The following is an 18,060-nucleotide window of genomic DNA, read 5'->3' on the forward strand; positions in this document are numbered from 1 at the left end:
CGGTTTGTTCTTTTTATGTTCAGTTAGTTTAACTGCCGTTCTACGCAGCTTTCGATTTGTTCTTTTTATGTTCAGTTAGTTTTACTGCCGTTCTACGCATAATTGTCCTATGTTCAAACAAGTGCAACTGAGAAAAACGCGATTAAAAATTTTCGACCGATTTTTGTGTTTCTACGCATAATTGTCCCGTGGTCCCTATTCACCCCATAAGTCCCTAATCATCCCAGTGAGCAGTTTAACACTCTTATATGTAATCTTCTTGATATACTTCGTAAAACTGATAATTTCTTGAATGAAAATACTTGGTGGGGCAATTATGCGATGTGACAAACAGTTTTGGTGTTGTTTTCAATGAGTTTCCGAACAGAGTTCAAGATTTTATGTGTTTTTTGAAAAGTAAACGTCAAACTAAACCTAAAAATAACCAAAAAAAAGCCAAAATCGATCAAAAATGTTTTGTTTTCAATGAGTTTCCGAACAGAGTACTACATTTGATGTGTTTTTCGAAAAGTAAACGTAAAGCTTAACCTAAAAATAACAAAAAAAAAAGCCAAAATCGATCAAAAATGTGTTGTTTTCAATGAGTTTCCGAACAGAGTACTAGATTTTATGTGTTTTTCGAAAAGTAAACGTCAAACTAGACATAAAAATAACAAAAAAGCCAAAATCGATCAAAAATTACATGAGACAACTATGCGTAGAACGGCAGTTTAGCTGGCAGTGTTGCTTTCGTTCCGGGGGAAGGCGTAGCTGACGCGTTGTCCGCCCGGGATGGTGACGAACATCAATTCTGGCGATACACTCGTTTCCTCCTGCGCCGTGATGGTCCCAGCGCTCGTTCCCCCGCACACCGCGATTCTGTCGTTAGGGATGACGTTGATGCCGTAGAATTTGATGGGTGGTTTTTTCGTGGGGATTTCGTGGGTGGGATAGCTCACTCCCCCGGGCACGAAGACGTTGCCGGCCATGATGATACTTGAGGAATGTCCGACGCTTGTTCCCCCGCGCGCCGTTACGTAGTTCGGCTCCCCCGTGTATGAAGATTTTCTTTTTCTCCCAGATCCATCTGAAAAATTTGAAAAAAATGGCGTGAATTGATTGCTTAAAAAAACTTGATTGGAGCGGCAGGATTTATCAACTATTCACAATGGATTACAATAGACTTACGGTGATAAGATAAAGCGTTGCTGTTTGGCTGGTTGGCGCTCGTTCCTCCGCGCGCCTTGATATTGCTGACCGGAGAGCTCGTGGGAATGGCGGCACTCGTTTCCCCGCGTGCAGCGATTTTGCTGGCCGGAATGCCACTGGCGGAATTTCCGGCGCTCGTTCCTCCGCGCGCCTTGATGTTGATGGCCGAAACCCTCGGAGGGGCGGCGATCGATTTCCGCTCGTCCGTCGATTTCTTGAGAGATCCAGCTGAAATATAGTAAACGGCTTGAATATGCTGATGATTTTGCATTTTTGTTTTATTAGTATTTGTTTTGGATTAGTACGATTTACAAAATATTTCAAATACAGTACTTACGCTGCTTCGACGATGCCTTGCTGGCCGGAATGCCACTGGCGGGATTGTCGGCGCTCGTTCCTCCGCGCGCCTTGATATTGCTGACCGGAGAGCTCGTGGGAATGGCGGCGCTCGTTTCCCCGCGTGCAGCGATTTTGCTGGCCGGAATGCCACTGGCGGGACTTCCGGCGCTCGTTCCTCCGCGCGCCTTGATGTTGATGGCCGAAACCCTCGGAGGGGCGGCGATCGATTTCCGCTCGTCCGTCAATTTCTTGAGAGAATTTGAATTTGAACATTTTTATGATAACTGCTAACATGGAAATTTGACGGGGGCGCGCCTCTACTCTACAAATATCAATTAAAAAATCAGCATAAAAATGATAGTAGACGCGCCCATATAATTTGAACATGAATTTAACTGAGGACGTTATCAAATTTAATAAAAAAATAAGACACTTTTGAATTTTCAAATTTAATTAAAAAAAACTTAGTTAAAAAAATTTACTGGAAGCGCCCCTAGAAGAAGAACATTTTTATAAAAACTCTAAATATTAGAATTTCATAAATATTCTTGGTTTAAAAATGTGACTGGAGGCGCCCCCTAGAATTTGAACATTTTTATGATAACTCCTAACATGGAAATTTGACGGAGGCGCGCCTCTATTCTACAAATTTCAATTAAAAAATCAGCATAAAAATGATAGTAGACGCGCCCATATAATTTGAACATGAATTTAACTGAGGGCGTTATCAAATTTAATAAAAAAAATAAGACACTTTTGAATTTTCAAATTTAATAAAAAAAATTCTTAGTCAAAAAAATTGACTGGAAGCACCCCTAGAAGTAGAACATTTTTATAAAAACTAATAATATTAAAATTTCATAAAAATTCATGACTGGAATTTAACTGAGGGCGTTATCAAATTTCATAAAAAAAAGTTAAACACTTTTGAATTTTCAAATTTAATACAAAAAATCTTAGTTAAAAAATTTGACTGGAAGCGCCCCTAGAAGTAGAACATTTTTATAAAAACTCTAAATATTAAAATTTCATAAAAATTCTTGGTTTAAAAATGTGACTGGAGGCGCCCCCTAGAATTTGAACATTTTTTTGAAAACTGCTAACATGGAAATTTGACGGGGGCGCGCCTCTACTCTACAAATATCAATTAAAAAATCAGCATAAAAATGATAGTAGACGCGCCCATATAATTTGAACATGAATTTAACTGAGGGCGTTATCAAATTTAATAAAAAAAATAAGACACTTTTGAATTTTCAAATTTAATTAAAAAAACATAGTGAAAATTTTTACTGGAAGCGCCCCTAGAAGAAGAACATTTTTATAAAAACTCTAAATATTAAAATTTCATAAATATTCTTGGTTTAAAATGTGACTGGAGGCGCCCCCTAGAATTTGAACATTGTTATGATAACTGCTAACATGGAAATTTGACGGGGGCGCGCCTCTACACTACAAATATCAATTAAAAAATCAGCATAAAAATGATAGTAGACGCGCCCATATAATTTGAACATGAATTTAACTGAGGGCGTTATCAAATTTCATAAAAAAAAGTTAAACACTTTTGAATTTTCAAATTTAATACAAAAAATCTTAGTTAAAAAAATTGACTGGAAGCGCCCCTAGAAGTAGAACATTTTTATAAAAACTATAAATATTAAAATTTCATAACAATTCTTGGTTTAAAAATGTGACTGGAGGCGCCCCCTAGAATTTGAACATTTATTTGATAACTGCTAACATGGAAATTTGACGGGGGCGCGCCTCTACTCTACAAATATCAATTAAAAAATCAGCATAAAAATGATAGTAGACGCGCCCATATAATTTGAACATGAATTTAACTGAGGGCGTTATCAAATTTAATTAAAAAAAATAAGACACTTTTGAATTTTCAAATTTAATTAAAAAAACTTAGTTAAAAAATTTTACTGGAAGCGCCCCTAGAAGAAGAACATTTTTATAAAAACTTTAAAAATTAAAATTTCATAAAATTTCTTGGTTTAAAAAATTGATTGGAGGCGCCCCTAGAATTTGAACATGTTTATGTTAACTCCTAAAAAAAATAATTTTCAAATATAATAAAAAAAATCTTAGCTGAAAAATTTGACTGGAAGCGCCCCTAGAAATAGAACATTTTTATAAAAACTCTTAATATTAAAATTTCATAAAAATTGTTGGTTAAAAAATATGATTGGAGGCGCCCCTGCAATTGGAACATTTTTATGATAACTCCTAGAACTCAGGCATTTTTATTAAAATTCTCAATATGAAAATTTGAGTAGAAGCGCGCCTACAACTCTACAAATTTAAATAAAAAAATTGAGCATAAAAATGATAGTAGATGCACCCATAGAATTTGAACATGAATTTAACTGAGGGCGTTATCGAATTTCATAAAAAAAAGTTAGACACTTTTGAATTTTCAAATTTAATAAAAAAAATCTTAGTTAAAAAATTTGACTGGAAGCGCCCCTAGAAGTAGAACATTTTTATAAAAACTCTAAATATGAAAATTTCATAAAAAATCTTGGTTTATAAATGTGCTTAGAGGCGCCCCTAGAATTTGAACATTTTTATGATAACTAACCCTTTTGAATTATAACATTTCATATAAATTCTCAGTTAAAAAATGTGAGAGGAGGCGCCCCTAGAACTTAGGCATTTTTATTAAAATTCTCAGTATGAAAATTTTAGTAGAGGCGCGCCTCTACTCTACAAATTTCAATTAAAAACTCAGCATAAAAATGATAGTAGGCGCGTCCATAGAATTTGAACATGAATTTGACTGAGGGCGTTATAGAATTTCATAAAAAAAAGTTAGACACTTTTGAATTTTCAAATTTAATAAAAAAAAATCTTAGTTAAAAAAATTTACTGGAAGCGCCCCTAGAAGAAGAACATTTTTATAAAAACTCTAAATATTAAAATTTCATAAATATTCTTGGTTTAAAAATGTGACTGGAGGCGCCCCCTAGAATTTGAACATTTTTATGATAACTCCTAACATGGAAATTTGACGGTGGCGCCCTTTTGAATTATAACATTTCATATAAATTCTCCGTTAAAAAATGTGAGTGGAGGCGCCCCTAGAACTTCCACATTTTTATTTAAATTCTCAATATAAAAAATTTAGTAGAGGCGCGCCTACAACTCTACAAATTTCAATAAAAAAAACTCAGCATAAAAATGATACTAGACGCGCATAAGAAATCGCCCCTAGAACTAGAACATTTAAACACCCAAAAGCCTGTGCCCTTTCCTTGTACACGGCCCTGAACCATATAAAAAGTTATGAGCACTTATATATTGAAGAGTAATGAATAAAGAAACTATATAAATGAGCAACTCTCTACGATATCGGCCGATTTCGACCATTTTTATTTTTTGTATTTTTTGATTTGACTCAAACTTTGTGGGGGCCTTCCCTATGACCAAATAAGCTATTTTGCGTCATTGGTTCACCCATACAAGTCTCCATACAATTTGGCAGCTGTCCATACAAAAATGGTATGTAAATATTGAAACAGCTGTAACTTTTGAGTGAATTTTCTGATCAATTTGGTGTCTTCGGCAAAGTTGTAGGTATTGTTGAGGACTTTTGAGAAAAAAATGGTACACGGAAAAAAAAAATTGCAGATTTTTTTATCAACATTTTTTTATACTAAAACTCAATTTCCCAAAATACGTATTTTTTTATATGTTTTAGGGGACAAAAATCCGCAACTTTTGAGCCATAGAGAAACATGGTCAAACAATCTGCCGCCGAGTTATGAATTTTTGAAAAAATAGTGATTTTTGGAAAAAATTGAAGTTTCATGCAAAAACAAGTTTGACATTACTTTTTAATGCAAAATTGAATTTGCAATCGAAAAGTACTTTACAGATTTTTTGATAAAGGGCTCCGTTTTCAAGATATAGCCACCGAAAGTTTGATTTTAGCGAAATATTTGCAGTTCTTCAATTTTTAAAAATAGTGACCATGAGTGACCATTTCTAAAAATATTTTTTTTTTAAAAAGTTCAGAAAATTTGCTATAAAATTGTCTAAGAGACATTGAAGATTGGATATCGGGTTGCTGAGAAAGAGCCGCTTTAAGAAAAAGAAACACGAAAATTGAATTTTTCTTAATATCACCAAAAAAAACACACCAATTTCTAATGACGATATCTCTGCAACTAATGGTCTGATTTTCAAAGTTAATACATGAAATATTCGTGAAATTTTCCGGTTTTTTCGAAAAAAATATTTTGAAAATTTTTAAATCAAGAATAGCATTTTAAATGGGCGTAATATTCAATATTTGGCCTTTTTAAAATGTTAGTCTTGATTTAAAAAATTTCAAAATATTTTTTTCGAAGAGATCAGAAAATTTCACGAATGTTTCATGTATTAACATTGAAAATCGGACCATTAATTGCTGAGATATCGACATTAGAAAATGGTAGGCTGATTGGGTGAGACTTAGAAAACTTCAATTTTCGTGTTTCTTTTTCTTTAAGCCGCTGTATCTCAGCAACCAGAGGTCAAATCTTCAATGTCTCTTAGACAATTTTATAGCAAATTTTCTGAACTTTTCAAAAAAAAATATTTTTAGAAATGATCACTCATGGTGACTATTATTAAAAATTGAAAAACTGCAAATATTTCGCTAAAATCAAACTTTCGGTGGCTATATCTTGAAAACGGAGCCCTTTATCAAAAAATCTGTAAAGTACTTTTCGATTGCAAATTCAATTTTGCATTATAAAATAATGTCAAACTTGTTTTTGCATGAAACTTCGATTTTTTCCAAAAATCACTATTTTTTTCAAAAATTCATAGCTCGGCGGCAGATTTTTTGACCATGTTTCTCTATGGCTCAAAAGTTGCGGATTTTTGTCCCCTAAAACATATAAAAAATCTCGAAAATCAAAAAATACGTATTTTGGGAAATTGAGTTTTAGTAAAAAAAAAGTTGATAAAAAAATATGCAATTTTTTTTTCCGTGTACATATTTTTTTCTCAAAAGTCCTCAACAATACCTACAACTTTGCCGAAGACACCAAATTTATCAGAAAATTCACTCAAAAGTTACAGCTGTTTGAATATTTACATACCATTTTTGTATGGACAGCTGCCAAAATTGTATGGAGACTTATATGGGTGAACCAATGACACAAAATAGCATATTTGGTCATAGGGAAGGCCCCCACAAAGTTTGAGTCAAATCATAAAAAAATACAAATAAAATCCATTTCCGGATTGGTAGAGAATTGCTCAAATGTGAAACAGTAACATTGTTTTAAAGGACTTTTCAATAATTTTGTTAAACTTTCACAAAAAGCCTTTTCTGTGCCGTAAACTCTATAACGCATTGGTTTATAAACTTAAGCCCATTAAATTTCATCAAATTTGGTCGATCCAGATGCGAATTGTGGAAGAACGTAAAAAATCTCGATTTTGCTCAGGGCGGAAAGGGATTAAAATTAATTTTAGCTTTGGGATTTATAGGTTAAACTGGGCAGCCAACAATATGGACATAAACAGGTAAAATTAACGTAGAGCGCTAAATAAACGTTAAACAATCACAGCGAATTAGTTCTCAATGTTTACCGGAAATAAGACTATAAAGTGAAAGCAAAAGGTGTTTTGCGTTAGAATAAAAAAAAATAAACTCACCCCTGGGCCTTAAGCTCCACCTCCACGATCCAGCTCCGTGAACTTAATCCGGACGGTGCACTCCGGCCGATAGAACGCCTGAACGCCGCACACTTTTGCACCCACACACACACCCTTGCACACACCCTACACAAAAAACGATGTTAACCGGTCCGGCCGGAGAGCGGATCAGGAAACAAAAACCTCCTGCTGCGATTCACAAAATAACAATCTGCAATCTGCGGTTGGCCTAAAATTGAAGAAAACACACACACTCCGAGTCACGACACGGTGACTACGAAACGACGATCGACCACTCAAAGTGGTCCACACCACGCCGGAACAAAACCCCGCTTGCTTGCCCGCTTATGGTTTTGTTCCGGCACACAAGATCCGCAATCCAAAGAAAACCGAAATTTCACACACGACACGAAAAACCGGAAAAAAAATTCGACGGCGACTTGACGGCGACCGTTCAGTACCAAACACGCGGGACAATTAAATTCTAAGGCCAGTTTGACAGATCAAAACTGACGCGCGTTACGAAAAAATGTTGGTGTGCGTGATCGGCGTGCACGAATGATGTTGGTGTGCGTGTGCAAAACAAACATCGAAATTTTTATGGTTCGTGTCTTTACTTGAGAATCTGAACTTGCACTGGCAACCCACGATAATCGCCCGCTCCCCCCCCAAAAGTTAGAGTGGGCTATCGAGCTGAAGTCCCTGTTCAATGGGTTGAAAATAATCAAGCCTACGTCTACCGATAGTGAGCTGGTCTTTACCGATGCAGCAAACATCTGTACCAAAAAAAAAGCACGAGTTTGTTCGTTCACGCGATTTGTTTCTTGAAGTCTTTCTTCCAAACTTATGTTTGACCCGTTTGTAGTTTTTACATACTAATGCTGAATAAACACAGTTGATGCACTAAAATATCATGTTTTTAGTTTTATGGAATAAATAAAGAAAAACTTAAATCCCGGGATCCCGGAAAGTTGAAAAAATCCCGGGAAATTTAGACGCCCTAGAGCTTATATAAGTTATGAGCAAACCATTGCAATGTTCTGCAAGTATTCCAAAGACTTCCCACTTATTCCCGCCGTAATCTTCCAAACTTGATTGAATTTCTTTTATGTATAGCAAGGTAAACGAAACGATCCGGTTCCGGTGAACAAAAACACGGCGTTGCATTTCTGCCTATTTGGGGTCATAATTTTGGGTCCTCACAAAATAGCCATAAATCTGGGTCCAGCACCAACCAAGCGGGGCTGTGTATTAAGGCGAATTTTAGTGCAACAGTACCTTTGTGTTTATGTTGGGCAGGTCCAGGGATGTTTACTGGCCGAGATTGGATCGTTTTTTTTTATCGGGCTTTGAAGGATTTCTTCCGGGAGGTCCCTCAGTGGTAAATTGAAGGTTACCCAAAGGGATTGCATACAGTAGGGGCAAGGTTGGCATGAATTTTCTTATGATGTAGATTACATGGTTTTGATCAAATTATTACTCGCATTATTTGTGAAACGCTTAACTGTTGATAACTATATGAATCTCCTATATGTTTTTGATAATGGCTTAAAATAAAGTAATGAATTTCCCCCAACTATTAACTTTCTTACACAGCACATCGTTAGCATCCCTTTCTGCCACCAACTTTCCCTCACGCTGACAGCCACTGACAGATTGATTACATCGGCACGTCGGTCGGACCGACACAATTAAGGTGAACACAAACAAAGAGAAGAAAAAAAAATCACCGACCGAAATAGGAAACTCATTGTTCTTACCGCGCAAACAAAAGAGAATGCGAAAAATCAGCACATCACACAATGGTTTGCGCACGTGTATGTGTGTGTTTGTGTGCTGTCAGAATTCCAATTTGTAGCTCCCCGAAACACGAATCACTTTGTCATTGTTTGTGGTGGGTGGTTGGGTGTGTGAGTGCTAAAGGCACAGCCACTGCTCGGGAATGACTCAATAAATTCCCTCTTTATTGTGCCGTTAATTGTTTACAAATGAATTGGAAATGCAATAAATGCCGGATATCGAGTTTCGATGATGATTGGAATGTTTTTTCGTTTTTGTTCACCCCCTCGCATTGTTTAACCAGCTCCACTGCCAGTGTGGTCCAGAATTCCTGAAATATGGCTGCCAAATTACTGCTTTCAGTCGTGAGATAAAATGTGGCACAATGGGTACGGAAGTGGAACTTATTGATGACCAGTGTTGCCACCACCACCACAGCAATTAACCAGCAATTCCTATTGTTTGTTGCCTAGCCGTGCATGTGTCGGTGCGAGTGGGTGTGTGCGCTTGAGCGCGAATAGTTGAAATCATTTGGGAAATTATTTGCGGAAAATTCACACCAAAGCGATTGTGGTGGGGCTGCTGGCAAATTGATAGTGAAAGAGAGTTGGAATTTGTGAATCTGTCAGTGTGTGCGTGCGAATCAGTTTCATCAATCAGTTTCGAACAATTACTGGAATGTTGCATCATTTCTGTCGATAATTGTACCAATTAAATGCGATGTTATTGGCGTAATTTTCGGAATAGTTCGTAAATAAGTTGATTGCACAAACATTGTTTCCAATTCTAAATATCATGACGATGGTGTGTGCTATTTAATTATTGCTTATTTATTTTAGATCAAAATAAAGCGAAATCGATTTTCTGTTTAAAAATATCCGACAATTGAATGTGGTGAATTGAAACTATTTCTCTAGTTTGTTATTTTAAAATCTACAGAATTTGATTTGGGAGGAAAAAAAAATCTCTTTTTGGACAATAGAATAAAAAATCATAAGAAAAAATTTAAACATTTGATAAAACTTGGGTTGACACATTCTTAATGGATGCTTTCAGTGGCATTGCTATTTTCTATGAACATTTTATTATTTTGGAAAATCTTGGTTTTTTCGTAAATTTTGCTCCACTAATCAGATTTATGTCAGTATTATTTAGCATAATTGTTTAGCATTTTGAACAATTTTCTCAAATTTTAAGTACATTAATTTATAAACAGGGTTTTTTTCCGGAAAAAATTACCCCGACCCCTCTTCGATTTGCGTATAACTTTGTCCTAAGAGGTGATTTTTGTCCCTAGTCACGAATCCGAGCTTAATTTTTCGATACCTCATTGCGGAGAGCCGGTATGACCCCTTTTTTGAACATGCGAAAATTGACATGTTTTTCAATAATTTGCAGCATAATGGTGATGATATGGAAATTTTGTGTCACAGGGACAGCTTGGTAAATTTGGACGCCAGATTTCCGAAAAAAAATATTGAAAAAAAGTTTTGAAATCCTGCCATTTTTCATTACGCAACTGTAATAAAATCTTTAGGACATGTCATTTTAGGGAGATTCAAAGTACTTTTTGAATCTGCATCAACGGGGTGACTTTGATAGCCGGGGTAAATTTGAGATTTGGTATGAGATTTTTCCGCAAAATGAAGAGTACAAATTTATAACGTATGGAATGGTATGGAATCAAACTGACCGTGGCAGAGAAGTGTTCAAAGTACCTTAAGAAAAACTTTTCAAAAAAATTTAAAAAAATTAAAAAGTTAGTTAACTATAATTAATTTTTAAAGTGTCATGATTTTCTCAATGAACATGGTTTTGAATAGGAAAACGGAATGCATTTTCGGATCTTTTGGTCAATTTTCATATAAGGAAAGGTAAATTGGGTTTGTAGATACTAAATGTTGTGTGTCTTTGAAAAATAATTTTAAAAAATCTTTACATTTAAATGAATTTTTAGTTGAACAAATTTCATAAAAATTTGAAATTTTTTGTTTCGTGCTTTGAATTCAGTTTAAAATATTTAACAAAAATCTGTAAACAAAACGAGTTTTAATGAATTTCAGGCAAAATTCTTCTTTTTGACTATTTTATCAAAAACTTACATTTAATTTGCTTAAAAGTTCATAAACTTAGTTTGCATAACATAACAACAATTCCCCACGAAAACAGCATGTTTTGGAAAAAAAGTTCTCCGATCTGGCTCAAAATTTGTCTGGGGTTCCTTGGCCAAAATAATTAGACCCGTATTTTTTTGTTTGGCCATTAGGGTGACCTACGTCTATTAGGGTGGTCCGAAAAATTGCAATTTTCGCACGCAAAAAGAAAGTGATTAGTTTTGCTATTTGGGAAAAATAGTAAGAAGTTTCAAAAATTTAGCTTAACATTTGACAAGGTCGTATAAAAACTTAAAATGCTGTTTTAAGGTCTCAGGACCAAAAAGCCTATGTCTGAAAATATTTTTACCTGATTCCTCGGAAAATTTTACATAACATAATTTTACAAAATGTATTCAATTTTCTTAGATACGATTTAAAAAAAAATAAAAACTGTGTTTTTCGACGCGCAAAAATGGGAAAATGACGAAAACGTCAAAAAATCTTTTTTTACTAAAACTGCGATAACTTGAAAATTTCAGCGGTTACCTATACATGTAGGGTACCAAAAGTTGCGTATTTCAATTAAGAATTTTTGTCGTTTTCGTCATTTTCCCATTTTTGCGCGTGGCGCGTCGAAAACCCCAGTTTTTATTTTTTTTTAAATCGTATTGCTGATTTCAGAGATTTTTAGAGAATCGTGCAATTTGTGGAAAGCTCTCCAAAAAAGTGCACACCTCAAACTACAACAGAAAATAAAAATCCAAGACACACACCCTAGTTTGAAACTGTTCTAAAGTGGTCGAAAGCAACAAAGCTCAGTCGAGATACGCACCACTCTTGGCGAAAGGGGGAGAGAAGGGGTAGGATTTCAAGTGTGCACATATTTGGTGTGCAGATATTATTTGCAAGGGTGGAGAATTTGGTGCAAAGTGTGCAATATCCTAGAAAATTGAAAACATGACTTCACCATTTTTTGATATGTTATGTGAAATTTTCAGAGGAATCAGGTAAAAATATTTTCAGACATAGGCTCTTTGGTCCCGAGACCTTCAAAGCAGCATTTTAAGTTTTCATACTACCTTTTAAGCTGTTAAGCTAGATTTTTGAAACTTATTTCTTTTTTTCCAAATAGTCAAACTAATCACCTTTCTTTTGCGTCTGAGACAGCTAAAATCGGATCAAATGGCGCGGAGATATGATTTTTTTTAAAAGTGGTTTTTGCGAAAAACCAAAATGGCCATTTTTCGGACCACTCTAACACTGCGTAGGTCACCCTAATGGCCAAACAAAAAAATACGGGTCTAATTATTTTGGCCAAGGAACTCCCAGAAAAATTTTGAGCCCGATCGGAGAACTTTTTTTCGAATCATGCTGTTTTCGTGGGAAATTGCTAATAAACAATGATATTTTTTCTGTACCACTTTATCAAAACCCTTAGTGACGTAAAAATAATAACTGAACATCTTAAATCTGATTTTAACAAGAAAAACCATGACTATCAAAGTCACCCTAGAATTCAAAATAAGAATTTTCAACGCAACTATTTTTTAAAACATTTTTTTAAATGGTAACGTTTTGGAGCTCAGAAGAGTTGTTGCAAATGAAAAGGGGCAACTTTTGGTTTGGTTGAAAATTAGGATGGTTCATGATTAGAATGATTTGGAAGTCTAACTTTTCATGAATATTTTTGGGATTTTTTTGTCGAAGACACCAACATTTTATTTTTTCCTTCTACGACCAAATTTATAGAAAGCATCTGAGCAAACCTTCAGTTTTTAGAACGTGGCAGTTCAGGGTTAGGCTTTGGCTCAACTCTGAGTGCAGATTCGGATTCAGCGGGCAAAATTACATAGAAAAACATATATTTGGACAATTTTTGAATTTCATTAGGTTGTTCCCATACAGTTTTCCCTTGAAAATAAGACTATTTTTCTGAAGACACCAAAGCTCCAAAACTTAACCATTTTTCGAAAAAATCATTTTCCATTTATTAAACTTTAAAAAGAAAATCTTATCGCAAGAAGTTGGCTAACACGAGTATGAGCTCAACAATAATCTCCAAAATGGCTAAAAAGCTGAAAAAGGCAAAACTGAAAAAAAATATTTTCCCTATACAAATCGTATGGACAATTCTGCGTTCTATCTTTTCAATCTAATCTCATTTTTGGAATATTAAAGTTGTACGCCCGTACAAGTCATCCCTCCAATGGAAAGAGAATTGTCGAAATTTAACTCTTTAACATAAATGATAACAAATGGTGATTTTTGCTTTTGCAAAAAATAGCATTATATATTTTTTAAATTATGGCCATTTCAAACTTAAGCCAAAAGTTATCTTTATTCGAGATTGTTCAAAGCAATATTCGTAGCCATCCCTTGAATGCTCTTTTCCTAGAAACACTCACACCTGACCAACTCGATTTATGGTGCTCAAATTGGCCGGATGATGCGATTTCTTGGAATAACAATTAGTTCGACATGAAGGTGCCCATCACAGGTGGTGTTCAGTTGGTGGTGGTGCCACTTGGCTGCACCCTGGTTCAGGTGCTCCAATTAGGCGTTTCCAATCAATGAACAATTAATATTATTTCTCAATTGACCCTCATCCTCTTTGCCTGCAGTGAAAGCCTCTCTTGTTTGACTCAAGATTGAGCTCACTCGAGTGTGGCTCGTCTCTCTGGCTACTGTCTCCTGGAATGGCTACAACGGAACTAGCCAAGGATCTGCTGGAAGGGATGTGCCACTGAACGGAAATAATGAAGAAAGTCTCGATGCCTTCCGACGGTGACGATGATAGGGGGCAGGGTAAAGGGATTTCCTTTAAGTCAATAAGGCGAGTTGAGCACGTCATTTGCGTAGTTTGTGATGGCACGATCACGACGAAATGCTGCAATTTAAGCCTGACTAAAAAGTTTTGACAAATCTTTTCCAACCCTTCTTAAAAAAAGAAAAGCAAAAAAAAAAAAAAAAAGATCATTACATTCACTAAAGTCTATTCACAAGACTTGAATCTCTTGCGAGTAACCGAAGGCCTTTGGCGCCTGCCAAAATCTAATTTCAGATTAACAAAAGACCTCCCGAGGGCCCCCAGCTCTCAACTCCAGCTCCAGTTGTGGAGTCGTTGTGGAGCTAGCGGTCTAGTTCATATTAGCCGGTTTCTTTGGCACTGGGACTCCCACAAGACGATTGCATATCTCGGAGCCTTTCACCCTGGCGCAATCTTCAAGACTTTGAAAGCTCAACTCTACAGTCATTTGTGGTGGTACACACTGACTGGATTCCGACGTTTATCAACCCTTGGAAATAAAAATTGCTGCTCAAAAAAGTTTTCTTTTTAATTTCAAAAATGTTCTACAAATCTTTAATCGTTTTTTTGTCTATTTTAAAATTCAAAATATTCATCAAGGGTTACAGTTAAGGTCAGGAATACGGTAACGAAGAGTGCGGCTGTGTAATCTGTTCATTTCTTACAAACTGGCCCCGGCTCGACCGGCGTGGGCCCATGACCATGCCGGTAGAAGGCAGCCACAGCAGCAGTAGTAGTCATAATAATTTCATCTCTGCTCGTATGCTGTTTTGCATAAATTTAATTTAAGTTTCATTTTATCGCTCATCTTTGGAATTCCTTAAGGCGAGCAAACCTGGACGAACGAGGGGTCAGGATTGGTGAGGGGGAGAAAGGGGAAGGATTCTTGGAAACTCTGTGGCATTCACAGGATACCAGAAAGGAGTTCACTGTCTGCTGTGGAACGGGGTATACCCCTTAAGAGTTGTGCAGTACATTTGCTGGCGAAGGCTACATCATCTTCGGATGATGGCTGCTGGACCATCTCTGGTAGAGGGGTTTGGAGAGATGTTTTGCATATTTTTCCTAATGAACTCCTACAATATCACAATCACTCTAGAGTCATTCGACAGATTGCTTTGGAGTGTGGTTACTGTTGAGCAATTTTGCAAATTAATTTGATATATGACGGGAAAATTTCCATTATTTGATATTTAGTGTGGGGTTTGCTCTTGGTTTGACAGGATCATGCTCGTTAGACTCAAGCTAAGCTGAAGCTGAATCTATTCAATTATGAAAAATAGTAATTGTTACTCTTTGTGTGAAGGAAGTTCTTTCACTTTATTTCTTAATTATTTTTAATCAAAATATTTTTTTAACCAAACGTAGAGCATCACCATACGCAGTATTGAAAATAATCAATTTATCAATGCCTAAACTCCATGATGACTATGTGTCCAATACTGAGCAATACACTCACGACGTCCACATTACCTTTCTGGACCGACCCAAAAATTGAACCCCTTCTTTTCAAAGACACCCCAAATTTGAGGGTTTCGTGCGCGTGGAGCGAAAACTTTTAACCAGCTCTTCTCACACCTCCCCCTCTAACTTTGCCGAAATTCAAACCCACGGTTTCAGCTTCTGTTTTATTGATGAATTTATCAGAAGAAAAAAACTTTTCGAGAAGGGGAAAATTTTCCAGTCCGTGCCGCACGAAAAAGGTGTCTTTTCCACCATAGTTTCAAGTCTGTGCGGAGGCTGCTGACTTCATCAAAGTGTCTTCTCATCTGTCGTACCGGAGACCAGCACGGCCAGACTTACTTAGGATCCGAGCCTTTTGGATGGTAAAATATTCCAAGAACGTGTGTGCTTTTCCACCCCCACCCCCAAGAAGGTTATTAGGGGTTGTTAGGTTCGGCTCGTCATCAGTGTTTGAAAAGTTTTACAACTTAATAATGATTTCAAGGAGTTGAGTTTAGGAAAAGGGATCCCCTTGTTGGCTTGTTGTTTCTGGGATGTTTCGGGCTCATCGTTACAACAAGTTAGCAGAAACATGTGTTTTCTCATTTCGATAGATATTTCGATGTCGTCGTGCTATCTTGTCGCACCCGCCATTTTGATGTTCCGAGAAAAACGCGTTTTAATGTTTGACCTTGAATATTCAAAAACGAGAGCACGCAATGTAAACAATAACAAACACGTTTTGTTTGGCTCACCATTCCGTGCATTGTCCCAAAGTTTGGTTGAAGTTGGTTGCTGGAGTCCCGAGTTATAATTACAAATGTTTACGGTAGTCTAGCTTGTACGTGCGACAAACGCATCCTGACTTTCCTGGCCTGAAATCCCTTTGGCCTTTTGTCGCATTTACATCAATTTTCATGGAGTGACAAGATAGCACGACAAGATTGAAACTACTTTCATATGTAAAGTGACAAAAATGCACGGAGTTTTTTCGGTTTTTGTTGAATATCTCAGGATTGAAATCGAATTTTGGGGATCTGTGAAGGTCAAAAGGTGAGGCATTGTGAGCTGCACAAAATGGCGTTCTTAACTCAATTTGGCCCAAAATGCACGTACGACAAGTTAGCACGATGGCGACGATTTGATTACGCAAGCTGATGAGGGAGAAGGAACTCTGGAAAAAGTACAAATTATTTCAAAGGGGATTTGTTTAAGTCCAAGTCCAAGTCCAAGTCCAAGTCCAAGTCCAAGTCCAAGTCCAAGTCCAAGTCCAAGTCCAAGTCCAAGTCCAAGTCCAAGTCCAAGTCCAAGTCCAAGTCCAAGTCCAAGTCCAAGTCCAAGTCCAAGTCCAAGTCCAAGTCCGCGGTTCGGGCGTAAGAAAATTCGATCTTTTAAGAATTGTAGGTCAGGATTATTTATTTCATGATGATTTTTAAAACTGCTCAAACATCTTGTTAGTAGGCACGTTCATTCTTATTTAATAGACAATTTGTTGAAAATTTCTGCGACCAAATCGGGATGGGTGCTGCAAAAGCCTTTCCAGTCGGTGCCTTGCATCGTTTGAATGTTTTCGCAGATAAAGTGTATTGCGTGGTCCTTCAACTCCTGGGCGTGGTACAAATCGGCCAGAACCAGTGTTTTCAGGATCGATTTCTGCTCAAGGTGACCCATCAGATGGGTTTCGCACATTCTTCTCAACTTGTTCAGTGAATACTTGTCGGCAGCTGCCAGCAATTCATGAGCTAATTTTGTCAATCCAATTACTTCGTCCGTGTAGATGAATCGAAGAACTTCCTGAACTACCTCCGGTCGGATGTCTTTGATAGTGATAAGATTCTGCTGCGATTCTTGCATTCCGCTCTGGAACATGGCCGCGAAAACGGGACTTCGGATCGACAAGATTGCCCGTTGGGCGTAGAACTTGTGTTTGTCTACTTGTATGGTCACATCGCTCAGCTGTTCGTTCGATAGGAGGTTCGTATAATTTTGCAATAACTCTGACACCACCTTTTTTTCGGCTGGTTGCTTAAGCAAAGTGAACTTCAAACGCAAGGTAAGCGTGTCTTCTTTGAAAAATTGCATAAAAATATCTCGTTCAATTGTAATCGTTCCAAGTGTTGAGCCAGCTTTAGTTTTTTCAGAAATTTTAAATGTTTCTCTGATGTCGCTATAGCCATAAAAGTTATTATGGTTTCGATTGAAACCGGCTTGATCGATCTCCACTTGACCAGTTGCCAAGGAATTGCAGGAATCTATCACAGGCACTATACTTGCGGCGTACTCTGCAACATATATTCCTTTTTGATGGCTATAAACTTTAGAAGTTTCCGTAATATTCAACACATAATGCCAGGAAGTAGTACACCCTAAGTTGTTGTATGTATTCGATTTCAGCGACTGTCCCTTGATTTTACTAAAATTGCAAATTTTCCACACGTTGTGAAATGTCACCGAAAGTGCTTCCGTCGTACAAGCTTGGTCCATCGTGAAAGACTGAACTGACTGTGATCACAAAAACAAGTTGACGAATCTTATCAGCATTGAAACACTAACTTTAGATTGGAAGCGAATCCATGCAGTGTGAGTGCTCATTTAAAGTAGTTTCTCTTTACTTGAAACTGCATCCATAAAGTACGTCATGCTAAAATCACCCTCCACCCCTTTAACGGTTTATACTTAAAACATACAATGTCACGCTTGCTCAGATCTCCCTATCCCCCTCTCCCCCTCTAATAGAGTGTGACC

The 18,060-nt window shown here is 36.8% G+C and overlaps 1 protein-coding gene across 1 annotated transcript; it reads right to left on the reverse strand.

The window, feature by feature from the left end:
* Positions 1–513: 513 nt before the first annotated feature.
* LOC120412869 (uncharacterized) lies at positions 514–17,184 on the reverse strand. The gene is made up of 4 exons (XM_039573530.2): positions 17,080–17,184; positions 1,526–1,775; positions 1,168–1,416; positions 514–1,066 (listed from the first exon to the last, which is right to left on the reverse strand). The coding sequence occupies exons 1-4, from the start codon at positions 17,182–17,184 to the stop codon at positions 711–713; spliced, it is 960 nt and encodes a 319-aa protein (XP_039429464.1). The 3' UTR covers positions 514–710.
* Positions 17,185–18,060: the final 876 nt, after the last annotated feature.

Source organism: Culex pipiens, chromosome 1, assembly GCF_016801865.2.
Source record: "Culex pipiens pallens isolate TS chromosome 1, TS_CPP_V2, whole genome shotgun sequence".
NCBI classification, from domain to species: Eukaryota; Metazoa; Arthropoda; class Insecta; order Diptera; family Culicidae; genus Culex; species Culex pipiens.

Excerpts from the sequence above, each read along its gene's own strand:
- LOC120412869 (XM_039573530.2), bottom strand. The coding sequence starts at position 17,184 with ATGTTCCAGAGCGGAATGCAAGAATCGCAGCAGAATCTTATCACTATC. Across the intron at positions 1,776-17,079 it reads GATTCATCTACACGGACGAA|AAATTGACGGACGAGCGGAA; the intron begins GTAATTGGATTG and ends AATTCTCTCAAG. Across the intron at positions 1,067-1,167 it reads CAACGCTTTATCTTATCACC|ATGGATCTGGGAGAAAAAGA; the intron begins GTAAGTCTATTG and ends CAAATTTTTCAG.